At 25.0% G+C, this 25,505-nt stretch overlaps 2 protein-coding genes and 2 long non-coding RNA genes across 8 annotated transcripts; 1 reads left to right on the top strand and 3 right to left on the bottom strand.

Annotated features, from left to right (window-relative positions):
• Window positions 1-672: 672 nt before the first annotated feature.
• LOC100577452 (protein brambleberry) lies at window positions 673-8,547 on the top strand. The gene is made up of 11 exons (XM_003249483.4): window positions 673-989; window positions 1,087-1,473; window positions 1,946-2,131; window positions 2,220-2,442; window positions 2,514-2,810; window positions 2,896-3,108; window positions 3,189-3,422; window positions 3,486-3,801; window positions 3,878-4,746; window positions 7,806-8,064; window positions 8,236-8,547. The coding sequence occupies exons 2-9, from the start codon at window positions 1,102-1,104 to the stop codon at window positions 4,008-4,010; spliced, it is 1,974 nt and encodes a 657-aa protein (XP_003249531.1). The 5' UTR covers window positions 673-989; window positions 1,087-1,101; the 3' UTR covers window positions 4,011-4,746; window positions 7,806-8,064; window positions 8,236-8,547.
• On the bottom strand, window positions 4,844-8,078 carry LOC100576382. Its single transcript, XM_026442570.1, has 6 exons — window positions 7,966-8,078; window positions 6,393-6,606; window positions 6,034-6,223; window positions 5,377-5,485; window positions 5,151-5,273; window positions 4,844-5,079 (listed from the first exon to the last, which is right to left on the bottom strand). The coding sequence occupies exons 2-6, from the start codon at window positions 6,493-6,495 to the stop codon at window positions 4,915-4,917; spliced, it is 690 nt and encodes a 229-aa protein (XP_026298355.1). The 5' UTR covers window positions 6,496-6,606; window positions 7,966-8,078; the 3' UTR covers window positions 4,844-4,914.
• A 1,811-nt stretch (window positions 8,548-10,358) lies between the features above and the next one.
• Window positions 10,359-13,496, bottom strand: LOC107963998. Its single transcript, XR_001703830.2, has 5 exons — window positions 13,297-13,496; window positions 12,944-13,088; window positions 12,611-12,790; window positions 11,162-11,381; window positions 10,359-10,903 (listed from the first exon to the last, which is right to left on the bottom strand). It is a non-coding gene; the product is annotated as an uncharacterized LOC107963998 (long non-coding RNA).
• Window positions 13,497-13,630: 134 nt separating this feature from the next.
• LOC100576319 lies at window positions 13,631-18,154 on the bottom strand. Of its 5 annotated transcripts, none has more exons than XR_001703825.2 (5): window positions 18,065-18,154; window positions 17,652-17,924; window positions 15,247-15,462; window positions 14,631-14,895; window positions 13,631-14,032 (listed from the first exon to the last, which is right to left on the bottom strand). It is a non-coding gene; the product is annotated as an uncharacterized LOC100576319 (long non-coding RNA). The 5 variants fall into 5 exon arrangements; XR_001703824.2 differs by having other exon boundaries at window positions 13,632-14,032; window positions 18,052-18,097; XR_003305258.1 differs by lacking the exon at window positions 15,247-15,462 and having other exon boundaries at window positions 13,633-14,032.
• Window positions 18,155-25,505: the final 7,351 nt, after the last annotated feature.

Raw genomic sequence — 25,505 nt, 5'->3', positions numbered from 1 at the left:
AAACGTATATTTTAACATATCAAAATGCTTTATATTTTTGAAAATTATAAAAAATTCATTCATTTCTTCTCTTTTGTTTGATAATACTAATTAAAGTTTAAAGTTAATTACGTATATTTATATAATTACGTATTTGCAAAATATATATACTACTATATGCACACAAGTTATTTATTAAATTATTAATCTCTATTAAAATTTATATTTCTTACTTATTAAGGAGCAGTACAACACTACTTGGAAGTTCTTACCATACACTTTGAACATTATTTTCTAACACAAATTTTTAAAAAATATTATTTTTTGATAAATTTATGTAAAAACACATTCGCGCTGCCGAAATTATAACACAACTAATCTGCGCAGTGGTCATTAACTGAAAAGCATTCTGATTGGTTCATTTAAAGAACTGCCCAAAAGTATAACGAAAAGAAGATTTCTGATAGGTGCGTTTCAATTATATTCTACAAAAAATTTAAATCATTTAAACTCATTTATTTTATAAAATTTATTATTAGAATTAAAAGATTTAATATAAATTTATAAAAAAATTATTTAAATCATTATAATAAATTAAAATAAATTTATTATTCTTCATATTAAAACAAGATTGATAAAAATTTGAAAAATTTAAAATAAAATTTTTCTTTCGAATTTTTCCGCCATTGCTTTATAGCGGGATGACCGTTATGAAATGCTGTATGAGACAAAATAAACACTTGTCATCAAATTTTGTCTGGTTGAAATGGTTATTTTTGTTCATCATCTACTAATAATATAAAGTTTATGATATTATTAATAAAATTTTCAACGCTAAAAATATCTTATTGTCATTGACCAGTGCAAGTGATTTTACAAATAACTTTCTTTTAGTATAAGATCTAATTTTTTTTATAATATATAAAAAAATTAATTATATAATCTTATTAAATGTTTACTTATTAATCATTTTAATTCAATTCATCATTAAATTATTTAACATTTAAAAGGTGAATTTTTTTAACTTCTATTTTAAACAATTTAAATTTGATTCAAGATAATTAAATAAATAATATAAATCATTTTATTTTTTTATTATATTTTTAGAAAAGCTGATATAAAATGACACAGACACAATGTTTATTAATTTATTGCATTATATCATTATTTTATCAAAGTGGTTATGCCTCAATATTCGGATGGTTTTGGAATAAAGGTTCAGATGAAACTACCGTGCTAGCTGATGGTATTCCATTACTTTCAATACCATATGAATCTATGACTGAGGATGAAAAATTCCTCCAGGAAGCTGCAAAATTTACAGAGATTCAAATATCATCACCTTTAGAAACTTGTCAACATAAAGTCATTATGAAAATAAAAACCTCATGTTCTGAAATGACAGAAGAACAACTTGCCAAATTAAGTGTTAATCTTTTAAATTGTCAATCTGCAGTAGAAGGCAGAAAAATGTTTCCATGTACTGATGAAATGGTAAAATTTAATTATTTTTTTGCAATAAATTTCTAAGTTTTTATATTAATATTATATACATTTCATATATATACATTTTTATATATTATAAATTTTTATTTTGTTCATTTTTAATATATTGTATTAAACAAAAGATTATCAAACTTTAAATGATATACAAACATCTAAATATACATAGTGCTTTAATGCAATTGTATGAAATCACATGGGAAGGGTAGTTGAAACATGTTCAGACCTGCAACTTCCCCCACTTATACAGCATATAGACCACCACTGAGATTTCTAGTTTAGTCTCATAATATAAAATATCTTCTTAGGAATATAAATTGATCAATTAATTATTATATATTTTTAAAAAATTAATATTTTATCAAAAGATTTTTTAATATAAAAATTTAAAACAATAAAAAATATTTAAAAAATATTTATTTTGTGAAAAATTATAAAATGAGTGTATTTATACTTTTTATAGTCTCTAAAACAATGTACCACAGATATGGATGCAGATATGTGGAATGCATATCATTTAATGAGTAATAGAGCTAGAGCAGTTTGTTATGCAGCACGTAGTACTCAGTTTCGTGCTCTTTCAGAATTAACTGTGAACAAATTAATGCAAACTGCTCATACACAAATCAAAACATTGAGTTCTTTGAAGGTAAGTATATAAAATGAATTATATTATTTTCATTATATATTATTTTATTATTTGATATTTTGTTATTGTTTGTTATATATTAATTCAGGAAAGTCAAGATCGTTTAGAAGAACAAACTATAGAAGCTTTAGAATCATTATCAAAAGGCAATAAAGCATTATTAGAACAACAAAAACATTTAAAAGATGCTCAAGCATCAGCTCATAATCTTGTGACAACAAATCTAAGAGAATTGAATAATGAAAAGGCTTTAATTCGATCTGGTCACGCACAACTTGCAACAATGGCCAATGATATCAGAAAAAAATTAGGTAATTAATTTAATAAATGAAAGTAAAAAATATTTGTGATTATTGATTGTTTTATTAACTGAATTTTTTAGAGGAAGCAAATAAAAATTTAGAGGAACAAGCTATCGAACATAGTCAAAATCATAAGGAAATACTTCAGGATTTAATGAATATTCAAGAACAAGCACATTTGATTTGGGATAAAATAGAATCTAGCACAAATCGAATTTTTATACAACATGAAGAAGTACTTGTCCAATATGAACAAACTTTGCAAAAATTAAGTCAAATTAATAATACTATTCAATATATTTGGGATATAACAAACAATATGCGTGCAGAAATGGATGAAAAACTTAATTGGTTAACTAAATACATAGGCGATAGTGGTAATACTTTTTTTCAATTAAATTGAAAAAAATATATAATATAATATTGATAATAAGAAAATTAAATAATTTTCTTAATTTTCAGGAGAACAAATGCATCGAATATATCGTGTAGGTTTACATATTATTTATTTATTATTTGCTATGGTGATTGCTGCATTTCTTCATGCACCACTGCTAACTAGAATCACTATTATGGGGATTGTACCATTAAATTTGTTATCTTTCTTAAAACATGGCATGGATGCTTGTTTGGATTTTGTATCAATGAGTGTATTGATATTCTTAATTACAATAAGTATGTATCATGTAGAAAATGTATAAATTCACTGAACACTTTAAATTATTTTTTTATTTCTTATTATTTTTAATTTTTAGTGCACTTTATAATGGTTGGAATTCAACGTATATGTGGTCCAAAAAATATAAAAAGAAGATCAGAATCAAATCAAGTCATTGATCAAAATGGTCATGTAAATGGTATAACACGCGAATATGTTTCTTCTAATCTCCAATCATTACATACTCCTTCAATATCTTTCTATACAAATCTAAAAAAAAATACTTGGAAATTTTACATTTTTGTGCGTCATCAAATAAATCGCTGTATTGGTAAGTTAAAAAAATTATCTATAATTTTCTTATATAATAATTAAAATTAATTATAATTTTCAGAGAAATTTAGTTCGCTGGTGCAGACAATAGCTTCATGGAGCAAACCAAGTTTTGTGCAAAGCGAGGAATTATCTTGTTCGTATATATCCTCGAGAAAAAATAGAGAAGACCTTATTCACAATTATGAACAAGAATATCCAAGTATGTCTGAAGATATCACTGATTATGAAAATTCGAATTTAATAGATGAAAGAAATAGAAGCGTTGATGATTACGAAAATTTAATCGATGCTAATGATCTTAGACAAAGATTAAAAAAATTGGAAAGTCTTAATAACAGATCTTCTTATTCTCGTCAACAATCGCCTTCCAGAAGGTATGTGAATTTTAATATATATATAATAATTGATTTTATTAAAGAATTCAATGATTATTTTCTTATTTTATTTTAGTGTTACTCCATCATATACTTCAAGGATATGTAATGCTCTAACAAGAAATGGTAAAAGATGTCGATTATATGCACTAAATGGACAAATGTATTGTAACAGACATTCTCTGGGAAGTTCAATTATGGGTGATTGAAAAATTTTTTAATAATTATAAAATAAAATAACAAGAAAGGAATTTATTTTAGTATGTGATGGTTAAAATATTCAATTTTATATAATGGTGGTGGGTATTTACAAATTTATCTTATATATTTAAAAATTGTGTAGTAAATATTTATCTTATATATTTAAAAATTATATGTTGGATATTTAAAAATTTATCTTTTATATATCTCATTATATTTTATAAGAAACTAATTTCATAAAAAAAAAAATTATAAGTTCATTCTAATGATTTCATCTCTTAAAAACATTTATGAGTGAAAAAAATTTGTATATTACAAATTTCTCACTATATATATGCGAAATTTTATTTTTTAAATTTCTTAGATATCTAAAGATCTTTCCTTTCTTGTAATTAGAAATATTTTTCTATTAAAAAGTGATCTGATTTTATTTGAAACAAAGTACAATATTGTTAGATAATTAAGTTAAAAAGTTAAGAGATTATTCTATGAATTATAAGTTCTTATAAGTTGAATACTATAAATGACTTATATGGTGCCTTTGAAATATTTATGACTTTTGCTCTCTAATAAATATTGTATAAAGTAGATAATATTGTATATATTTGAATTTTGTAATTAGTACTTATTTTAAAGTAAAGATTTAAGAATTGTATAATAAAGATAACTATTAACGTGTGATGTATTTTCCAACATTTTTGTATTCATTATCACAGATTGTTGAAGAAGAAAAACATATCTTTTGTAAGTTCATAATATTTAATTGTAATTTATTTTTATAAATCCTCGCATTATGATTATTAATAATAATAAAAATATTACAACCTATTTGTAATTTTATTTAAAATTGTTAACAAATATAATTAAATTAAAATGTTTTATAAATAATAAAGAAAAATCAAAATAATTTTTTTAATTACAAACCGCCATATTATATTGTGTGCAAACTGTATTGCTTGTCAGTTCCAAAAACTTCAAACTTTTATCAAAACCAATCCCGGTTATTAAATTATGCAAATTGCAGTAATTTGTACCATAATCAAATACTCTAAACCATTCATTTGATGTGGATTCTCCCTAGTAATAAAAAAATAATGAACTTTAATAAGAAATTATTATTTACAAATTATTTAAAAAATTAGATATACCGTTGCTATACAAGTTTTATTAATTTGTTCGAAATCGATTTTTATCGTTTCCGTAGTTCTTAAATTTGAAGCAAGATGTGTAGCTCTAATTATATTACTTTCATTTGGATTTGGTTCTTTGAGCTAGAGAATGAAAATTAAATAATTAAAAAAATATTAAATATAATAAAAAAAATACTAAAATTATCCAAAATTTTGTTTCGTAAATTAGAATGGGTTTTTTTACCGTGTACAAACATTTGCTACCACGTGGTCCACAGTTCATGCAGGATGACCAATTAAGTATTTGAGACCGAAATTTCTGCATGACGTATATGCAAGGATCTTCAAACTTCCTATCATAAAAAAGAAAATAAATTACAATATATATTTTTTTAATATAAAAAATGATAAAAAATTATTAGGAAATAGTGAAGAAATTCTCACGATTGTCTATGGAAATAAGGATAAGATATATTTAATTCCAAATTAACTGTTTTATTCGTGAAAATTTATTATCGTCTTTTGGCAGCATGGAAGTTCAAAGGGGAGAACCGAAATAACACAAGCGACGTTCTCATATGCTTGAAAAGTGTGGCTCGTATATTTTTCAAGCGGTGTCGTCTAGCCAAAGAAAAATATACGAGCTTCACTATTGCTGGTCAATACATATTGAATTTCTTTATGCACAAAATTGTTACAAAATATATCTTATCTTAAAATATTTTTTCTAAGTTTTTAAGAATATAAATGATAAAATATTAATCAATCATAAAAATTAATCAAAATGAAGAAAAAGTTCATAAAAAATAAAATAAAATAACTTTATATATCACAATAATATTTCAAATAGAAACTATTAATAGTGAATATATGAATATATGAATAATAAAAATCAAAATACCATTTTATAATGCAAGAAGCATGCATAGGATAAGGGAACACCAGAAAAATCCAAATAATACATATGAAGAATATCAGGAGCGCACAAATGGAATAGATAAATAATTTACATTTTGAAAACTTGGTACATTCATCTTTAACTATTACTGGTGGTGAATCATCTTGTTCTTCGAATTTGACCTTTCTTAAACCTTAAATTTCAATATTAATGCAGATGCAAAAAAAATATCTGAAGAACATTGTGGAAAAGAAATATTGTGAAAATAAAATTGTGAAAAAAATATGAAATATATTATAAAGAAGACATATCTCTGAAATAAATTGTAAAAAAGAAATATTATGAAGTATATTGTAGAGAACCATTCTGTTTTTTCGTCGTGGAGATATTTTGCGAATTCATAAACCTATGTCTATCGACATGTGTATAAGGTGGTGGTCGTTTCGACATTGACCTGAGCTCCATGTATACTCTTTATATGGCGTTCCAACCTGACACTTCTCTTCTATCTGACTTTACAAATCGATCATCTTTCAATAGAACAGAGAAAAACAATGGACTGATGGTCCCTGAAATCTGTTAAGAAAAATGATAATATACGATTGTCCATTCTTTTAATTTTACTAACTTTATTTCTATAATAAAATATGATATTGGGTTGTTCAGAAAATAATTTTTTTATATTATATATAAATATGAATTTTAATATTAAGATATATTTCTTTTATAGATCTTCATAAAAAATAATTTCATTATTATGATCATAAAAATAAAAAAAAACGAAATATAATTAAAAATTATTAATATTCTTATATTTTATTTAAAAAATTAAAAAAGATCGATCAAGTAATTTGCATTTGTTCATTTGTTGCATTTGTTTTTGAAAAAACTTAATTTATCACGATCGAATCATTTTTTTCGATTCTTTTTATCATATTTATTCGATATCCCTGATAAATATTATCTAAATATCAAAATATGAACCATGAATTCTAATTACTTTCTTTTTTTCTCTTACTGCTCAATTTTATATTCAATAATCAACCTTGCAACGAATTTATATAATCAAAAGTATTTCTTTATAAAATTTAACTAATAAATTTAATAAACTTTAACCAATATTTATTTATAAGTACAATGCAATAAAATATCATTCCATTTGTTAAAAGAGAGATAATTGAATAATTAAAACATTTTTATTTTTATTATTTAATTTCATTAATTCTTTTTATATTCAAATATTTTATTTTACCTTAAGGTTTTCTTTGAGAATATAAAAGAAAAAATAATATTTAGAGTGATATCTGACAATATGACATGCTTTGATGTTCCCTAATACCAGTATATATTCATTTCTTTGAATCGAATACTCAAGGAAGATCATCAGTTCCAATTCAAATTAATGCTAAAATATAATATAATGTTTGAACATGGATATTAATTAAATAAAGAAAACTTAACAATCAAACAAATGATCTAATATAGAAGAAAGAAAAAGAAAAATCTGATTAGAATTTAAATCAAATAATGAAATTATTATTTATAAATGTAAATAAAATATCAATTAATTATGACATTTTAACACTTTTGATTGTAAATATTATATAACTTATTTATTTAATCATTTCTTCTTATCTAACCAAATTTATCGTTCAATCAAAATAATTTTTATATAATTCAAAAAATCAAAATGTTTCAATTGATAAAAGAATAATCAAAGAAATAAAAAATACAAGATTATTTTGATTTTTAAATGAAGTTTGATATGTCGCAAGGTGAAGAAACTTATCTGTACGAGCCTGAACAGCGAAAAATGACAGATCAACGAGCCATGGTGTGACTTATGGTTGATTGTTTGAGAGTATAGAAGAGAAGCAGAAGAAAAGATAAGCGACTTCTGCGAATGTGGGTCAGTAGAGAGGAATGAATGCTCACAGTGTTTTCCTGTTTACTGACTTCCACTAACACTGTCCTCATGTGAATGTATTGCAAATTGAACGTCCTTGATAAGTGCTCTTCTGCAAAAAAGTCTCCGTAAGTGATCTTTTACACTTCTTCTGAAAATCAAATTTATTTCACTATTCATTTCATTATCCTACTATTATCGTTATAATAATGAATAATTAAATTATTACTTTATAAATCTTCCCATCAAATTTTCCCAAATTTTCTTTCTTCGATACTTCAGTAAAATATAATTTTCAGAAAGCCCTTATAAAAATGTAAAAAGAAGAAAGAAAAAGGGAATAAGCGAGGAGAATCGTGTGAACCGGATCTTACAGTGGTGGCAGCTGTCGAGGGGACACGTCGACGACTTCTCCCCTCTTAGAAAGCTTGCATAAAAAGAAACTTACTGTGGGTTAGAATATAAGCAAAGTGAAGTGGAAGTATATACCGAGATAAAAATTAATAGAATTTTTTGATCACGATACCTGCAATTAAATATTGTATAAATGAATACGATTTTCCTTTGACGATTACTGATTGCCGATAAAGGAAAATTGAAAGATAAAAAGATAAAAGAAAAAAAGGTTCTTACTTTCTTACCGGTTCTCCCGAGAAATGTATAATTCGAACCGCCTGTCGGCAACTAATTTCCTGTTTCGAGGGCGGGACTACAGAGTTGAAACGGCTTTCTGTCAAAGATCTGACCGACTATATTCATTACATATATATATAATTGAAATCTATTTCTCAATATAGTCATTAAAAAATCTATTATTAAAAAAAGAACTCAGGAAGTATTCAAATTTTTGTTATGTAATTTTGTTAACAATGAGTTTCTGAATTAAATAATAATTCTAAAAAAAAAAAAAAAATTAGAAAATTTTTTTGTCTACTTTGATTAATTTGAGCTCGTTTCAGTAAAACCAACTTTTTTTTAAAGGAAACAGCTGTCCAACAAAAGTAACAACCTTCTCGAGAGATAGTGTAATGGGTCCACTTCTCTATCAAAACCGGAGGATTCATTTTGTCACCTCTTCGATTCCCCAGACGCTCTGACATCAACATCTGCACAGAAAAGATTTCAAAGCTTCATCCAATACTGAAAGCAACTCACGAATATCATCTTCAAAGCACTTCACACTTTTTTCTTCAATTTAAATTTGTCAGCATATCTTAACCAAAAATAAGAAACGTCATTTCTAAAGTTAATTTTAGACTTTTTTTTTTTTATAAAAGGAGAAAAATTATTTCTTTTTTAATATAATTTTTAATATAAATAAACATATCTGAAAAATAAAAAGTATAAGAGATAAATAAAATGAAACGTTGAAGATCAAAATTAAGATTACGAGTAACGTTTCTTATTTTATTTAAGAAAATTTCATAAATCGATCAAAGTGATATTTCTGATAGTAAAACGATAAATAAAAAAGAAGAGAAATTAATTCCATGGATACCTTATCGATGTCTTCTTTTCATCGAGTCGCGGACCAATCCTATTTTCGACTTGACTCTCCACTATTTGCGCATATAAATATTTTACGAGGGCCAGGAAAAAAACTCTATTTTTGTGCGAGCAAACCCTATCGCCATCGTTCATAAGGAGAGATTTACGACGAACGGAAGGTGATTATTATCTTCAGTCAGCTACCTCCTCCTCAACAATGAAATGTATTTTCATCATTTAAAAACAATTTCTTCCAATATTTTTCAATCTACAATATTTTACAGAATTTATATTTCTTAAAATAGAAATTATATATAAAATAAAACTAACTTTCCTGTATCGAGAGATGAAGAAATATATAAATGGACTCATTACAGCATTGAAAAAATTAGAAATATCTATTCTTCTGAAAATAAAATACAATTAATCGTTAAGAAGAAATTAAAGAACGGTGTTGGTGTGGTAACATGTTTCGAATCTCAAAGGCAATAATTCTTTTTAATAGTAGGGTAAATGAATCACAAAACAGTAAAAATAGCAGAAACGCGTCGAATTATATTGCACCAAAGTGTAGCAAATAAATGTCCTCACGAATTAAGAACCGCTACAAGCGTTCAAACCTCTATAATAGCAATTTACGCGCTGTTCCTTCATTTTTCAAGTGATACACCACGACACAGCGTCTCTCAATGATAATTTCATTCAATAATTGATTTTTTTCTTTAACGAGCTATCATCTAACTTATCATATTTCTAAATTCTTCAAGCGACTTTTAAAAAATCTTTAAAAAATCTTAACGAGAATTCTCAAACAAGAATATTATATAATATTATATAAGAATATAAATATTCTATAATTGTTATTAAAAAAAACTATCAAATAATAATTAACTATAAACCAATGAAATTGAAATAACATGTTAATTCAAATTTTTCCTTATTTTCATCATAAATTGTCAAATTGTCATTATTGAAAAAATTATAAGAAGATTATGAATCAATTTTTCTATAAAATTTTTAAAGCTTGAGAAACACTGGAGTTCCAGTGCATCTCGTCTGTTGTCAATGTTCCGGGGTTCCTGGAAGGAATTACAGGATTTATGCCTAGTCGAAAGTATCCCCGCTAATTACCTTGGGGACGAAGATTTATGGAATTTTTCAAACCGCGAAGGAATAATTAAAATAGATCGGAACGTGGAAACAGTAAATTGTAAGGGCCGCCGCCCCCACCAATGGATGGAATTTACTCAGGCGATGCCACGGAATCACGGATCTCACAATACCGGTGCGGTACAGGCGCCAAGTAAAACTCGTTCGTTTTCGTACAGAGCAAAAAGACACCAGGAATTATTCCGGTGAAGTATATAGTGCCGTGTAAACACATTTGCAAAAGCAAATGGAAGCTCCATCGCGGTCCGCCGTTTATTTCAGAACAGTGGAAAGATTTCTGATAGGGAAAATGATTGATCTAATTGAAACCTGAAAAAGAAAGAAAAAAAATAATTCGTTTAGAAAGAAATTATTATTAATAAATACTTTCAATCTTAAAATCTAATATTATTCAAAAACTGTAAATCAGTAACGTCCAATTGTTTCACTCTTTTAATTAGGATCGAGGTCGTCACGGGTTTGAATAAGATAAATTAAGAAGGAGCGGGGCATGAGAACCCAAATAATTTACGATTGGTGTCGCGGGGGCGTTAGACACCCCTTAGGAATTCTATGGGTTACCCTTACCGGAAGCACGGTGTGAAACCGAAGGCGTCTGCGCCTTGATGCTGCCATTCGAAAGCGCCGCCCCTCTGCGACTGCATGTCGTCGGTTTAATGAAAAGAAAGCGGAGAAGGGCAACTCTGATGTCGGTTTCCCCATTGAAACGGAAAGGGTGGGTTATCTTCCCTCTCTCATTGGTTGAATGTTAGTGTTTTATGCAACATCCAAAATGGAAACTCCATTCCTAGAATGGTTATGATCTAATTTAAAGATTAAAAGAAAAAATTAAAATCAATTCCATCAAAGAAGCCGCTTTTAGTTATGAAAAAAAGAAAAAAAGGAATAACATGGATTCTAAAAGCATTACATAAAAAATGGTTTCCCTTGGCCAAAGTAGGATAACCTACTATGTAAGTCAAAGGGGTTGATCTTTCAGAACCATGACTCCTTTTTATTTGGACACCGAAAATGGTCTCCGCGAGGATTTTCTTGAGATATAAATTAACAGGCTAGGAAAAACACAGAGCGAGAGTCATTCAAAGCTGATATATGAACACGTGATTCATTAACAGCCACTGATGAAGTATGTGTTAATGAAGAGAATCCTCTTCTTCGTCGTCGTTCCATCATCCCTAGGTTTAAACTATGTTTTCTCTATGAAACCATGTGGTTCGAGCGTTATTTTCGAAAAAGAACGTTAGGTTGATGTTAGTTAATCCTTCCAATGTGAACTATTATCATGCTGTTTTCTTTTTAATAGCAAAAATATGAAATTTAAATTAGATTCTAAAATTACTCTATTTATTTATTTAATCATTACTTAATCAAAAATTGAAAACTTACTTTTATAAAGTATGAAATGAAAGTTTGAATGGTAAGACCATTCATTAAGACCATATTCTTTTTAAATCTGAAGGTTCTGAAGGGTCCTCACCAAGTTTGTGATAAAGAAGGATCCTTCTTGGAAGGTTCATTGAAGAAATTTTAGTAATGTCATTTCATCATGAAGAGAAAAAGAGAAAAGAAAATATATTAAAATATATTTACATAAAAAAACACTTTTCTAAAAATTCTTCACTATATTAATTCTTCACTATTATTAAAATTAAAAAAAAAAATTAATATTATATATTCTTCTCTAATTTTTAGTAGATATTATAATAATAAAAAAATTACTATTATATAGTAATATATACAATATAAAAATATTATAAAAAATAGTAAAAATAATGCTAATCTTGTTTTACAAGATAAAAAACAAAATTAATCAAATATTGAAATTAAAACATTTCTAATGATTATTCACTGTAATTCAGGTATCATTCAGCTAGATGAAGTGAAGAAAGATTAGAAAACATCAGGGATTCGAGGATTTTCTAGTCGTCGATGTCAGAGGGTCAAAAACGAGGGGAGACACGGCCGATTATGAAAAGTTTTTGTCGCGCTGGCGCCAGCGAGTCGAACGCAACGTACTTTCCTTCCTTCCCGCCAGGCTTTGAATAGCTAAAATCATCCCGCGTGCCAATTTCAAAGCAGCGGCTCCGTCTAACTTCACGGGAAGAAAAGGAAGAAAAAAAAAAAAAAGAGCGATCGTCTCTTGTTACACATCCGTGACACGGTGCATTTAGTATGGCTGCAGTCGAACACAATAGCCTGCAAATGTAACATATTGTTCGTTTAAAATCAGATTATTTTTTTAGAAATTTAGAAGATGAAGAATTAAATATAATATAAATTATAGAAAAATATTAAAATCAAAGATATAATATAAAAAATAGAAAAAAATACTTCAAAAAAATAAAATACCTATGTGAAGATAAAATTTTCTTTGAAAATGATGAATCTGATATAGAAACAACATCAGATAATAATTATTTCAATGAAACGGAGCAGGTTGTTCTTCCCAAGACATTATCTTCAGTACAGATGTCTGTTACAAATGTTTATATTTCTAATATAAAAAAACAATAATAATTTAAACATTCTAAATTCTTAATTTCTTTATTATAAAAAAATTGTATTATTTAATATATTATATAATATATATAAAGAGGAATGTTAAAGAAAAGATGCAATGAAGAGAAAAGATTCATTTTGAAAAAATTGCGCCATTAAAACTGTACTGGGTGGAGCTCACCTGCCTCTCACCTGCCTCTTACCTGTTCTGTACCTTCCAATCAGAGACCGGAGCATCTATCTTGTTCCACTGTTGGTGAGGATCAAACAAAAGGAGATCCAATATAATATGGCGTTATTCACCATTTCTTTGAGATTTCTAGTCATTAACATTTAATATTTAGTTAATAAAATTGCAATATCTATCAAATTATATTTTTAAACTATTTATATTTATATATATAAACAAAATTATTATTAATATTTACATGACTAATATCTTAATATCATAAACATTTGTTATTTTTAACATTTTTTAATAAATTTGAAAAATGATTGTACAAACTACAATAAGTATAAATGAATTAAGTATGTTAAATAAATGAACGCAGATAGAATATCTTCCTTTTTTTCAAGGATCATGTCAATATATCTATAACATCTGTTTAAGATATTAAATTTATTTTATATCTATTTATCAATAACTATATCATAAAATTTATTCTAAAAAAATTAATTTTTTTTCAATTTTTACAAATTATAATAGTTGATAACATGTATAAAATCTGTTGAAATAATAACGATGAATCTATCATCAATATGATTTCAGTGGTTCGTAACCATGGGGTTCCATGTACAAAAAAAAATAAAAAAGACACGCTTCCTCTGAGTCGGGAAGTGTCGCGTGTCCTGATGGCTCTCTCCTTCCAAGAACTAGGATCGTTTAGATTTGACCTCTTAAATCGTGCTTTAGAATCTCCTGGACGAATTCACCAGACCCTGCAAAATTTCCATGGCAATTAGTGAACTTGACTCGACATCCTATCATTAGTTTCAACTTTCAATATTTTTTCTTATTTTTCTTTTTTTTTCTTGACTACTGTATTTTTTTTCTTTTTATTTTATATTTATATATTAATGTCATATGTATATATATATATATATATTTGTTATATTTTTTATATATTAATTATTTTATATTATTAATTTTATATATTAATTATATATATTTTTAGAATATATATATAGAATGTTATCTGTAATTTATTTTAGAATATTCAATGAATATTGTTAAATATTTATTAATTATTTAAAATGGAATATTATAATAAAAAAAAATATTAAAATAAATATAAAAAATAAGAAAAAAATTTATTATTTGAAATCATGAAATTTGTATAAAATTTGATATTGTTATTGTAGAAATAATTTAATATTTCAGAATAGTTTAAATTCATTAATTAATGATAATAATTAATTTTAAAATTTAAATATAATATTTGTACAAAATTGAATTTTAATGAGATATACAAATATTAAATATGTAAACTTGTAAATTTTTTATAAAAAAAAGTTAAAATATTAGAAAATACTTCACCAATATTCTCCAATTTCGTTTTTGACAGTGAGGAGGAGCAATAACAATGGATCGTCGGGAGTAGTAAGAGAAACGAAAGAAATGTCCAAGGAACCCCCACTGAGGAATCCAGAGGCCCATCCATGCCATGACGACCCGTGAGGCCCTTTTTTTCTAATTCACGATCTTAACATCAGGGTCCCCGTTATTCACGTGGGTCTAATACCCCCTCGAAGATGTTAATTCAAGAAATTCAATCCAGATTTCGTCACCTCTCTTTTCTTGTCTGATTAAAAAAAAAACATATGTATTAGTTAAGAAAAATACAAATATTCTTTAAAAAAATTATATTTTATATTAAATCTTTACTTAATTATATTTCTCTTTTAATTATTATATTTATTTTTAATAATACTAATTTTAAATTTTAATATATTAATTCTTTCTAAACTGATTTCTTAAAAAATGGTATCTAATTAAATAATAAAAAAATTATTTTAACAATATTAGAATTAAGAATTAATTTTTAATACAATTATAATGAAGAAAATTGTAAATTATTGGAAAATAAAAATGAACATTAATAGAAAGGATTGAAAGAGTAGAAAAGCGAAGGTCAAACAACCACTTGGACAACCTGATGGTGAACACGTGTGTTTGAAGTAGAAGTATTTCTGAAATGCGTACAGAATCTGCACATGCATACTAAGTAACCGTAACAAAAATGTGGAGACAATAAGTCTACGAATATTCTGACAGGTTTTGTTGCTTTTTGGTTCTTGTCATTTTTTCACTTCCGGACTTCTTGTGAATGAATGTTCTGAACAATTCCTATTTTTTTCTTTTTTTGTCGCTGGAAAAAAAATAAGACAAAGTTACATTGATACTTTATAAATATTATAAATATTATAATTGAAAAAAATTGTAAAAAATTTTAATGAAAAAAAATTAATTTTTAAAATTGTATCAATTATTTTTTTATAAAAATATAATTATAATAAATAATAATATAAAATTTTTTAAGAAATTAATAATTTGAGCTTCATATTTATTTAGTAAATTTATTAGACTGAAATGTAGACTTTCGCAAATTACAAGATAGAAGATGAAAGCTCCTCGTTGACATCGCGACAACATTCACTAATCCAGCCGTTAGTTTCACCGGTTCAAATTTATCGTATTCGTAATCCAGGAACAGATGTGATTATTAGACAACTGTTTTCTTATTTGTTCAATTTATTTGTTCAATCAATGTCCATTCATTTTCTTAACAAGAAAATAAATATATTGAAAATTAAATTCATCCTTGCTTAATAAAAAAAAGAATTTATGTAAAGAATTTTTTCATTCTTTGTTACTACATTATATATCTAAAAATATTTCTAAATAGATACTTTTTATAAATTTTTTTGTCATTAAAAAATTAATTATACAAAATTATTAATTAATAGGTTAGTTATTAATAATAGGTTAGTTTAATTATTAATTAATTATTAATTAATAAATTATTAACTAATATTTTATAAAAAAATTATTAAAAAATTTAAACAAAAATTGAGATAAATATGTTCTCTTTGAATGAATCTTTTTCTTTGAATCTTCTTTTCTGAATTCTAGAATGTAGTTTGATATTATTTTCAGAAACACATTCAATATTTACTAAGAATTTCAAGTGAACTAGTTTACTAGACTTATTAATTCTGTCTAAAATATTTAATCTTCATTGAAAGAGATTCCTTGGTAAACTAAACTATTATCTGTAAAGAAAACAGGTCATAGATATTTCTTCACAAAATACAAAATACAAAATATAAAATACACAAAAAGAAGAAAAAATATTACTATTCTCTTATTTAAAATAAAGTAAAAAAATAAAAAAGAAATTAAAAAAAAAAGTTTCTATTATCTTAAAAAATTTATATTTCTTTAAAAAAAAAAAAAAAAAAAAAAAATATAAAATTTACTTATTTTATCTTTTAATTACTTATCTATCAATTTTTTTGTTTTTCTTTTATTTTTATTTCTTCTTTATTATTTTTCTATTATTTCTATTTTGTTCTATTTTACTAAATTTAAATTAATTAAAAATTTTATCTTAAGATATGAATATTTTGTTTGAAATTGAAATTATATCTCGAGAATCTAAATATTTCTATCATTGTAAACATAAAAATATGTTTAATAACCCTTTGAAACCAGCTAGCATCTGGAGAATTAGCGAGTTCGAGTTTCAATATTCGACGACGGCCAATGTCATACGATGAAGGGCGCACTTTTTTCTAATGGATAAAATTCGATGGAGACATGTGTTCGCCAGACGACGTCTCCAAGGTGCATGGGAATGAATTATGTTTCATTATGTCCGTCTTACAAGAGTATAAAGAACCGATGTTACACAATTTCTTTTCTAAACTTTAATTCTTAACCTCTTCTTTCCCTTTCCTTTATTATCTCATTATCCTTTATTATCTCAAAAAAAAAATATCATTTAATCTTTCTTATAATATCGTTTTGATGAAAATAATTTATAATAATTGCAATAACATTTAATATTAAAATAAATTCATAAATATACGAGATGATTATGCAATGATTATGAATATGAAATAATAATCGCGCAATAGCATATCGAATTTTATATAATATATTTTTTCCGTTACTGTAATCAATTATTTGATTTATCTCAACTATTCTAATAATAATAGTTAACAAATAATAAATAAATGCGAAGATACTCTAACTTCGACTAAATATTAAGAAATATTTTCTATATAATGTATTATTAATATAAAAGAATATATGTGATTATATATGTAATCAAATAGATTATATGTTCATTTATATGTTTTTTTTAACATTATATTTTAATATTATACACACGTATATGAAAGAATTGAATATTTACTAAAGTATCATGTAAAATATTGAAGATACTTTCCTAATTATGATTAGATTATGATTCTTTAAAGTATAAATAAATTTTGTAATTAAAATATAAAAGTTATATAACATGTAAAATACGATATTAAACTGCGCACATACTCTAAAACAGTGATCCCTCAGTGACAATAAACAAACGGTGACGACGGAAGTGCAGAAACGCAGCGTCGGTTGTTTGTTTGATTTTCAGATCAACTTTCTTTCTGGCAGCATCCACGACGTCGACGGCTCCGTTGACGACGCGTGTACCGTGTATACATCGGTTCCAGAACGAGGTTTCTTGAATCGTGAGAGAGGACCACCCTGATCGTCGTCATGTCTTCCATAACACATTACTTATTATTTCTTATAAACGAATTTCTTCAAAATTATGACCTAATCGCATTTTAAATATATTAATAATTTTCTATCACATATTTTTATTGAAATATTTATTTGATTATTTTTTTTTCTTTAATTAAGGATTTTTCATTAAGAATTAGGAAAACAAAATTCACTTAACTATCTCAATGTACCTGTGGTCACTTTCGCGTCTATCCCTAACCAATGAAATGTCGTAGCTGGATTATGGGGATTTTATTAGCCTCTATAATCCAAAAGTAGCAAGTACCTACTGTATGAGCAATATGTTTTCACAAAAGCATTTGGCACGTTCCTTCTTAAATTAACCTAAAGAATTTAACTAAAATTTACCGTTCAGTTAAGATTAGGATTCATTAGAAAATAAGAAATTTTATTACAAAATTAATATTTTTATAAAGTTCTTTAATTAAAAAAAAATTATATAAATTTTATAATTAAAATTCTTACAATTAAAAAAATTCTATAAATTTTATATATAGAATTTTTTAGTTTTAATTTTATATATAGGTAATAAATTAGAATTATTTTATTTAATTATTTATATTATATGATATTATTTTATTATTTATATTATTATATGTAGCAATTAAATTAGGTAAAATTAAATAAAATTACTTTAATAATAAATAAAATTTTAATTTATTTAATGAAACTAAAATATTACTAGTTTTTTTATTATGAAATGCATTTCAAATAGTGAAATTATATATAAGTTTTTAGAAAATTTTAATTAAATTAAATTTTCTTCAAATTTTTCTAAATTGGTTGTCATTCAATCTAAAATTCGTGAATTAAGTATTATGTGTATTTATATTAATAGTCACTTCCTGTGATGAGAATTACTTTCATTGTTAATTTGCTAATGACGTATCTAGAATTTGCAATTCAACTTGAAGATAATCATCTTTACTTATAATCTTACTAATCTTTATTTTCTATAGTTCGTGTTTTGTACTGTCATATGGAAAATAATTTTTAGTTTTTTATTTCTGTCATAGTATTTTTTGAAAAAATTTGATTTTTAAAAAAAATTTTTTTAAAATTTAATATTCTATCCTAAAATTAATATTAATTTTTAATAACATTTAAAATCATTGCACAGTTCGATAGTAAATTCATTACGAAAAATAAATTGAAATTATTTTTGAAATTCTTAAATAATTCTTGAAATTAGTGTTTTTGTAATTTTGATTTTGATTATTATTTGCTCAAATAGTTTCTACTTGAAGCTCACGATAATTTCCAAATTTTAGAATGTTAAAGCAATTTTAAAATTTTATTTATTTTATATAATTTTAAACAAACTAAACACAAAAAATACCAGATAAGTAACGTGACTAGAATCTCATTAAAGGTGCAGCGCACTCTATGATCACCATGTGTTCGCCAAATTCTCTAGTTTATATGACTGGCTACAAGTCTTGACATGTGTTCAACAGAACTGCAGAGAGGTCAGTTATGTATTGACAGTCCAAACAGGTAGCACGTGCAATCATCAAACGAACACCTGGTGAAAAACTTGTCCTCCATTATTTAATAATAGTTAAATAAAAAAACAATAAATTATAAAATGAGCTAAAAAGTTACTTAAATAAAAAATGAACAGAAAAATATATTTTTATGAAATGATAATAAAAAGTAATCTTTATTTTTTATTTTTATATTTATTTTTTCAAATAATCATATATCAATTACATGACGGACAAAAACTATCATAAATTGTAAATATATTACAATAAATAATGGTTATATGGAAAAATATGCATATAATTTAAATTTAAAAGTTAAAACTCTTTAACTCATTTTCGTGAATTAAAATAAAATTATATTCATTAATTAAGAAAAAAATATTAAAATATTAAATATATAAATATTCTAAACGTGGATTTATAATAATTTATAAGATTATATTGATGATGTAGGATATTTACTTTAGAGAATGAAGCAGGTATTGAAAGATTTTGAAGTTCGTAAATATAAATCTTGAAGGAAATGGTGAAAGGATCTTTGATCACTGGAAGTCAAACAGTAATTCGGATTAAGAAACTAAAAAAATATTTGCACTGAAAACAATAGACAGATTGGCGACTACTGGTTTTCTAGTGATCATGCGTACTGTTAATATCTTAGCACATGCTTTCTTTTGAAAAAACCAAAATTTTAATCTTTTACCATTTTTGATACTAAGTTTTAAAAATTATTTAATTTTCTTCATTTATCTAATTATTCTTATTTCAAAAACTTTTCTTTAAAAAAAGAATTCTATAAAATAATTTTTGTAATATTTTGTAATGTTGAAAAAATTTGTTGAGGTTAATAATGATTTATAATCGGTATATAGATAGAATACAATAAGTAAAAGTAAAATGGGAGGAGTAGTGCTGATGGTTACCAGAGAGTCGAGTGGATCGGCATTGTGAGAGGCACTTGTCGCTATTCAAGAATCATAAACACGGATTGACTTCTAGTCTCGTGCCTCTTTTGGACGCTTTTTCCCTCTTTAACAGATTTATTCACTCTCTTTCTGAGGGAAATTCTAATATAAATCTTTAGTAAATACTTTTAAAGATAAGTAACTTTAATAAATATTAATATAATAATTATATAAATTCTTTAAATATAAAAAATAAATATTAATATTAAAATAGGAACATAATCAAATAACTTCTAAAATAAAATATATAATATGTATAATCCTTTTTTATAAAAACAGTATAATAGAAATTTAATTTGATAAAATAATATCTAATTTTTCATTTAATAGCTAAAATTAATAATAACTTATATTATATAATTTACTTTTGTTATTTCAAATGTTTCTTTACTAGATGAAATATAGAAAAATGAATTGACGAAATTTAAAAGGAAACAAAATATATATATTTATCTTATCTATATATTCCAAAATAATTGATGAATTAAATATTATTCTAATTATGATATATGTTGATCATATTGTTATACATAGTAAATTCTTTTAGAATATACATAATGAAACATCCACAATGAGATTAATCCACGTGATGGATGATGAATAGCTCAAAGAAAATCTGGAATCGCAAGCAAGGATAGTGTTCGTCAATCTTTAGTCTATAAACTCGAAACATCCAACGACAATATCTCTTATGGCTTCTCGGCTAACGTTGCGCACGTACTGTTCACAAAGTGTCCCTGGACCAGGTTCGTACGCATTATAAACGCTGCCTTTACGATCCATGCCGACAGATAATTTCTACAATGTTTGCACCGGCCACCATCTTCGCCATGTGTCGAACATACGGCATCGTCATCCTGGTGAAGAGCAATAAGCCTAAGGTAGAGAAATTGCGTATTCTTTGGAAACGGTCCTTTCTTGATCCTTACAATTGCAGTTATACATGTACAGTTAGACCTGTGCAAATAGAATACAATTAAACATAGCAAATTCTATCACGCTTTTATTTATTATTAATAAATTTACTTTCATACAGAATTTTTCAAATTTTTCAGAATAAATATTATAGAAACACAAGATATTTAAAGTTTTATTTAAGAAATTTATAATAAAACAATAAAAATAAGAAGTGCAAAATAAATAATAATAGATATTTTAAAATAATAAAGATATGATAAAAATTCTAATTTTTAATTCTGATTTTTATAATAGATTATTTTTTCATAAGTCTGAAAAATTGAAAATATGCTATATATATATAGTAATAAAAACAGAAGTTGAATGAGTATAAAAAAAATACAGATGTCCTTTATGACCTTGTGAGTTTTCTTCTATAGAGACTTTCACCTTTTTCCCTCGAAGGAAACATGTGTTTCGACCACCAGTTTTCGGCAGGTCGCGAACACATGTTCCGGGTTGCCATTCAGCTCGTAAATGCAAATTCACGGTACAGTCGACGTAGCGACACATGGACCACCATCCTACATCTATTATCACAATGTCCATCTTCCATCCTTGTGTTTTCAATAAACATCTGGATAGATTTTTTGAAAATTATATTTGTGTGCAAGTCGACAATGATTTTTCTGAGCAATGTTATTTTTTTAGAATCACGAAAAAATCAAAAATTAATTTCAAAAATCTATAAAAACATATCTTCCTTAAATATTTATATATTTTTATTATAAATGATACAAAAACATGATTGTTAACATATGAAACTTCTATTTAAATGATAAAAAATTATAAAATCAAAGATTACCTTTATCAAAGCTAATCAAAGATTACCTAACAATAAGATAACAAATTTGTAATTCATGAATTAGAATATAATTAGATTACATAATTTATAAATATAATGTAAAATTAATGAAGTTTTTGAATGTTTTATAGAATATAATTTACTATAATATTTATCTTTAGAAATCTACTAGAATCTCCTCCATTGATCAATTCATAATTTATATTTTAAAGATTAAGATAGCTTCAGGTTAAAGGTAAGTTCAGGTTAACGGAAAAAATTTTTGGGGATTCCCCACTGTAAATTTTCGAACAATTGTTCGTAGACAGATCGGCGCCGCTTTATGACCATGATAAAAGACTTCTTGGGCCATCAGGTGTTAATTGCTTTGCTGGTGGCAGAATTCAACTTGAAATACCGAAATACCTTAATCCTTACAGCCAATGTAAACAGGCTCATCCATAAATTCTCATCAAATCGGATTTTCTTTGACAGTACACTACCTTCAAGGAATTATTAAAAGCCTCTTGCAGCTAATTAGCCTTTCCTGACAATTTGTTAGAAATAAGTACGTAGAAAATATATATATGATAATTATTTATATTTAATTATTTATAATTAAAAGAAAATTGAATTTTCTTTAAAGATTATGTAAGAATGACACACACACATATATATATATATATATATATATATATATATATTTATGTAATTGTTAATATTTATACATGTATATATATATATTTCATATATATATACATATACATATATATATATATATATATATATATACATGTATAAATATTAACAATTTCAAATATCAATTTGATTTAAAAATCTTTTGAATAACACATTTTATATAATATATATTTTTTTATATATAAATACAAAAAAATAATTATAAAGTTGCATATGTATGTACCGATAATATGATTAATCTTATAATCAGAATTTTTTGAATAATTTTTTTAAAATTAAATATTATAAGCTTTAATATAAATTATATATTCCTTTATGATAAAAAAATATAAGAATTAAAAAAAAAATATATAAATTAGTTTTTTTTTTTAAATAAAAGAATAAGGAAGAAAGTCATAAAATCTAATATATAGAAATCTAATATATAGAAAAAGTAGTCTTTGAAAATCTTTAACCTGCAACGGTGCACGACGAAGCATACATTCACATGTGCATCGATTAAACGCAACCGCATACGCATAATTAAGCTCACGTTAATATCGTGAAACGGTGCGTGCAGCAGAAACGCACGCACATCTTTGTAACTTTTCTTGTGTTGTGTAGATGTTTCAGATTCTGAATAGTGATGCTCATTTTATCTTTTGCAAATTTTTAAAATATTTTTTTAATCTATTTTTTGTTTTTTTTTTAAATTTATTAATAAAAAATTAAAAAAAAAATAAGAAAGAAAAAAGTAAAAAATAAGAGATATATTTTTACCTTTCATATGTCTTAGAGAAATAGTAGAGAAATATTTTCATATTTTATTTTAATCGTTTATCTAAATTATTTCATTGATTTTTCTTCAGTTTACTATCTTCTCAATTATTTCTTCATAGATTAAATTAAAAAAATTCTAATTAATAACAATATTTGATATTATTGTTAATGTATATACAAAATAAAATTATAGTAATTTTATTATACAATTTAAAAAATGCAAGATTACCTTGATTTCTCTGAAAATACAAAATCAAATATTAATTTCATAAACTATTTCATATAAGATGTTTTTTATAAAACATTTTTTTTCTAAATCAATATATAGATATTTCAAATAAGTCATCTTTTTTGATTGCATACATATAATCGCCTAGAACTGCCAAAAAATCAAGTCGTGGTAAATCCCAAGGAATTTTCAATTTTAAGGAAAAGCCAAGGAAGCTAGGAAGATGGTGCAAGTTATTTGACTTTGATCAGCAACGAGTATTATTTTGGTGTTTGGCCGCGTTATTTATCGGCCTCTTTATTGGCGATCTGATTTTCAGTTGGCCATGAGCCAGGATCCGGGATTTTCTGCTTGCTCGTTTCGCTTCCCAGAAGTGAACGGCAGAGACGAAGAAGCAACGTTAATGTCTTTACTTTCGATAAACGTGTTTCGATGTAACGACAAATTCAGACGTATGTCCTACAACTTTCTCAAAAATGTAAAAAAAGTTATTAATGACCACTAAATATTTTCATATAATTTTCTATTTTGAAGTCATACCTGAAATAAAATTAATTTCTTCTTTATATATTATGTTAATAAATTATACAAAATTAAAAGAAAAAGAAATTAGAAATAAAAGAAGAAAAAATTTTGATGAAATTTTTTTAAATCAAGTATATCTGATACTATTTAAAGCTAATTTATATTTTATGAACAAGAGTTCTTATAACATCATGATATTATAATGATATTCATGTAATGAATGATTAAAGTTAACATGCTGATTTAAAATTTTTTATAAATTTATAGAAAAGAAATTTAGTTTATATTTAAAAAATATTTAAAATTTTTTTTCATAAAAAGTAATCAAATAATAAATAATAAATAAGTTAAATTATCAATAAAACAAAAAAAAAGAGGAAGAATAAAGTGGAATTTAAGTTTTTAAGAATTTGAAATTACTATAAGAAGATTTTTCCGATTAAGGAGAAATTCAATGATTTCGTTGATTCAATCGCCATTCCCGCAACTAAATTTTAGACAGGCGTTACCACAACGTGGAGTGAGGCATAGTAAATCACGGGACTATGTAGGAAAACCGTGGAACCCGTGAAAGCTCGAAACGCGGAATTTATAGACACCTTCAAAAGAGCTTTCGTCCGTCACAACAAACATGTCCCGGCAATCCAGCATGGTCATTCATCATTCAGCCTCGCCACACTGGAACTGCGGCTCGTCTATCAACGATTTTGAATCGTTCCATTCGCCTGTATTAATTTCAATTCGCAAAAGATAAGCTTATTCTTGAAAATATCTAAAGTTTTGGTTACCAATATTTAATGTATTAATTTGTACTTTTGTCGCATTAAAGATGGAAGAAATTTATGACATGAATAATTTGAAAGGATAAGATCTAAAAAAGATGAAATTATTAATTTTAAGATTTAGATTAATTAGTTAATAGTTTAATGTTTAAAAAAATGATTTAATATAATTTAAAAAAATCCAGATAATTTAAAAAAAAAAATAATATATAAGTTAAACTTTGCAATCATATTTACTTGATCTAATTAGCCAAAACTAATTTTATATCTATATTGATATATATATATATATATATAATAAAAATTCTAGAAATGAAAAAAGAAATAATTATAAATAAAAATAAGTAAATAAATTATTAAATTCATTAACTTTACAGAAAAAAATTTGAAAAAGTATTTCAAATATAAATAAATTATGTTAATA

The sequence above is a fragment of the Apis mellifera genome, linkage group LG8, assembly GCF_003254395.2.
Source record: "Apis mellifera strain DH4 linkage group LG8, Amel_HAv3.1, whole genome shotgun sequence".
In the NCBI taxonomy this organism is placed as follows: domain Eukaryota; kingdom Metazoa; phylum Arthropoda; class Insecta; order Hymenoptera; family Apidae; genus Apis; species Apis mellifera.
Note: the sequence above shows the minus strand (reverse complement) of the source record. Positions and strands in the feature narration are given on the sequence as shown.

Bases quoted from the DNA above. Each gene is read 5' to 3' on its own strand.
- LOC100576382 (XM_026442570.1), bottom strand. From the start codon at position 6,495: ATGGAGCTCAGGTCAATGTCGAAACGACCACCACCTTATACACATGTC. The intron at 5,486-6,033 runs GTATTTTGATTT...TTTTTATGATAG, and splicing joins GCTTCTTGCATTATAAAATG to GAAGTTTGAAGATCCTTGCA. The intron at 5,274-5,376 runs GTAAAAAAACCC...TTCATTCTCTAG, and splicing joins GTAGCAAATGTTTGTACACG to CTCAAAGAACCAAATCCAAA.
- LOC100577452 (XM_003249483.4), top strand. From the start codon at position 1,102: ATGACACAGACACAATGTTTATTAATTTATTGCATTATATCATTATTT. The intron at 1,474-1,945 runs GTAAAATTTAAT...TACTTTTTATAG, and splicing joins TTCCATGTACTGATGAAATG to TCTCTAAAACAATGTACCAC. The intron at 3,802-3,877 runs GTATGTGAATTT...ATTTTATTTTAG, and splicing joins CAACAATCGCCTTCCAGAAG to TGTTACTCCATCATATACTT.